General features: G+C 43.2%; 1 protein-coding gene across 1 annotated transcript; it reads left to right on the top strand.

Moving 5' to 3' along the window:
• The first annotated feature begins 1,791 nt into the window (after window positions 1-1,791).
• Window positions 1,792-4,866, top strand: LOC139272827 (probable G-protein coupled receptor 139). Its single transcript, XM_070888945.1, has 2 exons — window positions 1,792-1,849; window positions 3,950-4,866. Exons 1-2 carry the CDS (start codon window positions 1,792-1,794, stop codon window positions 4,864-4,866), a joined length of 975 nt encoding a protein of 324 aa, XP_070745046.1.
• The last annotated feature ends 1,326 nt before the right edge of the window (window positions 4,867-6,192 follow it).

Below are 6,192 nucleotides of genomic sequence, written 5' to 3'. Positions count from 1 at the left end.
TCAGCACCAGTAATGTTATTGTACAGTCAACACCAAAATGTCAGATTAGAGTCACCACCAATAATGTTAAAGTAGTATCAACACCAGTCATGTTGGCATTGGATAACCACCAGTAATGTTAGTGTAGGGACAAAACCAGTAATGTTAGTTTAGATTATCCACCAGTACTTTTGAGTAGGAAAACCACCAGGAATATTAGAATAGCGTCACCTCCAGCATGGTGGAGTAGGGTCAACACCAGTAATGTTACAGTAGGCACATCACCACTATTGTTATACAAGTGTCAATACCAGTATTGTTAGATTTGAATCATCACCAGCAATGTTAGAGTAGAGTCACCACCTGTAAGGTTGGAACAGGGTCACCGCCAGCACTGTTAGAGTAAGAACATCGTGGGTGAAGATGCAGCGAATGAGGGTATGGGGCCCAGAAGAGACGAGGGCCCAGGGGCAGCATGGAACAGCCCACACTGCGATATGTGTGTGCACTGGGTCCGTGCAGCAGAGCAGGTCTCCAGTCGTCCTGGTTAATCCTTGCCACTGGATAAAGGCCTACTTCTGTCGAGCCCGTGTGGTGGCTGATGTGCAACGGTCACCAGACGTTAAAAAAATACACGCACAGACATCTTCCACCCGCTCAACTGGAGTTCAGGATTGGAACATCGGGTCCTTCATTGAAACATCTGTGAACTCTCGTGGAAGCAAGTGATCCTCATTCGAGGGACCACTTATGATGATGATAGAGTAGGGACACCACCAGTAATGCGAGAATAGGGTCACCAACATTAAGTTTGGAATAGGGTCATCAGTAATGTAATAGTCGGCTCAAAACCAGTAATAATAGAGTAGTGTCACCAGCAGTAATGTTAGAGTAGGACCATACTCAGTAATGTTAGAGTAGGGTCACCACCAGTAATGTTATATTTGGTTCACCACCACTAATGTTGGAGTAGATTCAACACCAGTAATGTCAGAGTAGAGTCAGCACCAATAATGTTGTAGTTGGGTCACCATCAATAATGCTAGGTTAGCATCAATATCATTAATGTTAGATTCGGGTCAATACCATTACTGTCAGTGTAGAATCTGCACCATTAACGTTAAAGTGGCATCTCCACCAGTAATACAAGTATAGAGTCATCAGCAATAATGTTAGAGTAGCGTCACCACCAGAAATGATAGAGAGGGTCACCAACATTAATGTTTGATTAGAGTCAACACCAGTAATTGTAGAGTAGAGCCACCACCAGTAATGTTAGAGTAAGGTCAAAACCAGTAATGTTAGAGTAGCTTCACCACCAGTAATGTTACAGTACGGTCACCACCAGTAATGTTATAATTACAACCAATAATTTTAGAGTAGCGTCATCTCCAGTAATGTTAGTATAGGGGCACACCAGCAATGTTAAAGCCGATTCATAATCACAGTACAAAGCAATTGTAATTATGTACAGCGTTCACTGAAGTAACATGAGGTCCCAATAACCTAACGCAGAATCCGGGAGGGATCTTCCCTTGAGGGTAAGTTCCCTCTGGGTTTATTTTCCGTTCATTGAGTTAATGGACGGAGTTTCACTTACGGAGTTGTACAATTTCCCCATAGGCGTCCGGCCACGCTACAGTGGAAAATCTAGCCTTGTTTGTTAAGTGACTGGAACTAACACCAATTATTGTATTAGCTGATTTTCTCACAGGGGCACCGATTGTCCTATAAAGGGCGAGAGTTAACGGATCTCAGAGGAACTACAGTCAGAATCGTGAAGCCGGGCAGCAGTCAGATATTCTTCCAGAAATGGCACGGCCAACAATTCTGCAGATTAGGGACATTTACTATCCTTTTCTCGCAGCATCCTGGTAAGTCAATATATCCTTTTGCCTAACAGCTTTTGATAACGTCACTATTAATGATTGTATAACAGATTCCGATAATTCCTTCATTGCAGTCATTGATCCACTGGGAGAATTCGGTGAATATCAGAGGGAATCCTCACAGTCCGCACGGCCGCTGAGGCGCTGTTCTGGTTGCTGATGCGCGGGTGCCGGGAGCTCAACTTTGCTCCATATACTGAGGGCGAGGCTGATACCCCGACCGCTCTAACAGTACATAGTTCACTACAGCTTAGTAGCCATATAATCATCCAATATGTGCCTATGTTCCCTGTCTCCAATAAGTTGATAATCCCTTGAATTGCAGCCACCTCCACGCAACAGGGGACTTGGATATGTGAAGCAATAATTGCCGCTCAGGGAGCTGCTCCCCTCCCCTCGGCTGCCAAGAACCTTAGCGGCTCCACCAGCTCCCGCTCTGTTACCGAACAGCTCCCTTCGGGCGATTGTAAATAGAAAAAGCGCAGAGCTTCGACTTAACTTAACGTTTTTGTCCCAGCTGCTTGCATTATTTGAAATCATATATTTCCAGTAATTGTTTTGAAATTCTATTTAATATAGCTGACACATGATGCCACTCCCGGGATCCACTTCACCAATTAATCCGATGAAACTAAACGTACAATCCCATCTATTGCTTCCTGGGGCTGCTGTCGTAACTTATAATATTGTCTCGGTGCATCAGACGGTACCAGCCTCATGGTGGGATGGTTTAAGCGCCCCACACTGCATTGAAATATGTGTTTCGATGTATGTAAGGGAATATGCTTCTATATTGCCTCCTGCATATGAACACGTTACAGAACCATCCAAGCTTTCGCTTTAATAGTCTTGTATCTGTAACGATACCATGTCTGCGAGGTACTCTGGCTTGACCTGGACCGCACAGTTAGAGTGTGAATGTAGCCGCAATCTAGTGCCAGCAGTGACGGCGATTGAAAGGACAGTCGGGGAAGATGTATGACGGATGGCTGATCTGATGTCGCTGATGTAGCAATACCACCCAGATTCAAATTGGATCTCCTACCTCGCCCTAGCCATTGAGCCATCATTGCCTGAGTGTTTGTAGTGGTGGTGGTGGGGATCGCTCTCCGTTACAATTCTCGGTCCCTCAATATTTAGTGTAGATTGATTTCATTATTTTGCACAACATATTGTCAACATTTACCTATATTAAAAAAAAATATAAGTTTGAATAACCCTAACTAGGAACACATCTGATCATTTCCCCAAAATATGCTTAGAGATTTATGCGAGTTATTATTTAAATGGAGAGCGATTGCAAAGTGCTGCAGTATAGCGGGATCTGGGGGTCCTGGTGCATGAAGCACAAAAGGATAGTATGCAGGTACAGCAAGTGATCAGGAAGGCCAGTGGAATCTTGGCCTTTATTGCAAATGGGATGGAGTATTAAAGCAGGGAAGTCTTGCTACAGCTATACAGGGTGTTGGTCAGGCCACAGCTGGAATACTGCGTGCAGTTTTGGTTTCCATATTTATGAAAGGATATACTTGCTTTGGAGGCAGTTCAGAGAAGGTTCACTAGGATGATTGCAGAAATGAAGGGGTTGACTTATGAGGAAAGGTTGAGTAGGTTGGGCCCCTACTCATTGGAATTCAGAAGAATGTGAGGTGATCTTATCGAAACGAATAAGATTATGAGGGGGCTTGACAAGGTGGATGCAGAGAGGATGTTTCCATTGATGGGGGAGACTAGAACTAGAGGGCATGATCTTAGAATAAGGAGCCGCCCATTTAAAACTGAGATGGTGAGAAATGTCTTCTCTCAGAAGGTTGTAAATCTGTGGAATTCGCTGCCTCCAAGAGCTGGGGAAGCCGGGGCATTGAATAAATTTAAGACAGAAATAGACAGTTTCTTAAACGATAAGAGGATAAGGGGTTATGCTGAACGGGCAGGAAAGTGGACGTGAGTCCATGATCAGATCAGCTCTGATCGTATAAAATGGCAGAGCAGGCTCGAGGAGCCATATGGCCTACTCCTGTTCCTAGTTCTTATGTTCTTATGTTTATGTTCTTATGTCCCTGTTACTTACCTCTTCTCTGTCTTTCTTACAGCCAACCTAATGACAATGGTGATTCTCTGCAGAGGAAACTGCGGCCTTTCCAAATGTATCACTGTATACATGGTGGCCATGGCAACAGCAGATCTACTGGTCATGCTCGTCAATGTAATTGTGTATCACATTTTTACATATTACTTTTCACATTCATTCTTGTACTACACGCCCATTTGTAAGTTTGTTATGTACTTTCAATGTATCACCCTGTATGTGTCTGTGTGGTTTACCGTCTCCTTCACATGTGACCGATTTGTAGCTATATGTTGTGAGAAGTTTAAAACAAAATATTGCACAGTGAGAACTGCGGCCGCGGTTATAACAACGCTCTCTGTCCTGATCAGTTTACAGAGCCTCCCGTTTTGGTTTGCCTATGAATCTGATCGAATCATTCACAATGTTCCCTCGGGTTGCCGCCCCAAAGTGAAATTTTTTACATCGCCTGCAGGGGCCGCGTACTATTGGTTGGAAAGCATTTTCATTGCCTGGCTTGCTTTTGCTCTGATATTACTGTTTAATTGTTTGACAGTCAGACGTATTTTAATGGCCAGTAGAGCCCGCAGGGGACTCCGGGGTCACAGCAGTGAGAATCAGAGCGATCCCGAGATGGAGAACCGAAGGAAATCCATCATTTTATTGTTCAGTGTGTCGGGCAGTTTTATACTGTTGTGGCTGACATCTATCGTTAGTTTTTTATCTACCCAACTGACAAACACCGCGCATTACCGAGGTGATTATACAGCTCCTGCATACATCGCCACAGAAACCGGGTTTATGCTCATGTATTTGAGTTCCTGCACAAATACCTGCATTTATGCAGCTACACAAACTAAATTCAGAGAGGAGCTGAAGAAGGTGGTGAAATCTCCTTGGACATTGATTCTGATATTGGTTAAAAAATAAAGAATCAAACCAAAGTATCCTGTCCTAACTAGAGCTAAATTACAGCCTGTGTTGCTGTTTAGAAGGCCGTCTTTCAGTTTGGAAATGGTTTGTTGTTGTGATAATGAGCAGGTATCAGGAAACAGTTAATTCAGAAACTAGGGTCCAGAACTTAAGGAAAGATAACTTCTATGGTATGAGACAGGAATTAGCGAGAATAGACTGGCGAATGATACTTAAAGGGTTGACGGTGGATAGGCAATGGCAAACATTTAAAGATCACATGGATGAACTTCAACAATTGTACATCCCTGTCTGAAGTAAAAATAAAACGGGGAAGGTGGCTCAACCGTGGCTAACAAGGGATATTAAGGATAGTGTTAAATCCAAGGAGGAGGCATATAAATTGGCCAGAAAATGCAGCAAACCTGAGGACTGAGAGAAATTTAGAATTCAGCAGAGGAGGACAAAGGATTTAATTAGGAGGTGGAAAATAGAGTATGAGAGGAAGCTTGCTGGGATAATAACAACTGACTGCAAACGCTTCTATAGATATGTGAAGAGAAAAAGATTAGTCAAGACAAAAGTAGCAGTCAGAATCAGATGAATTTATAATGGGGAACAAAGAAATGGCAGACAGTTAAACAAATACTTTGGTTCTGTCTTCACGAAGGAAGACACAAATAACCTTCCGGAAATACTACGGGAATGAGGGTCTAGTGAGAAAGAGGAACTGAAGGAAATCCTTATTAGGCAGGAAATTGTGTTCGGGAAATTGATGGGATTGAAGGCTGATAAATCCCTGGGCCCTGATAGTCTGCATCCCAGAGTACTTATGGATGTGGCGCTCGAAATAGTGGATGCATTGGTGATCATTTTCCAACAGTCTATCGATTCTGGATCAATTCCCATGGACTGGAGGTTAGCTAATATAACACCACTTTTTAAAAAGAAGGGAGAGAGAAGGCAGGTAATTATAGACCGGTTACCCTGTCATCAGTAGTGGGGAAAATGTTGGAATCAATTATAAAAGATGAAATAGCAGCGCATTTGGAAAGCAGTGACAGGATCAGTCCAAGTCAGCATGGATTTATGAAGGGAAAATCATGCTTGGTAAATCTTCTACAATTTTTTGAAGATGTAACTAGTAGAGTGGACAAGGGAGAACCAGTGGATGTGATGTATTTGGACTTTCAAAAGGCTTTTGACAAGGTCCCACACAAGAGATCGGTGTGCAAAATTAAAGCACATGGTATTGGGGGTAATGTACTGATGTGGATAGAGAACTGGTTGGCAGACAGGAAGCAGAGAGTCGGGAGAAATGGTCCTTTTCAGAATGGCAGGCAA

Source organism: Pristiophorus japonicus, chromosome 9 (genome assembly GCF_044704955.1).
Source record: "Pristiophorus japonicus isolate sPriJap1 chromosome 9, sPriJap1.hap1, whole genome shotgun sequence".
Classification (NCBI taxonomy): Eukaryota; Metazoa; Chordata; class Chondrichthyes; family Pristiophoridae; genus Pristiophorus; species Pristiophorus japonicus.
This window is presented reverse-complemented; position numbering and strand designations above follow the sequence as displayed.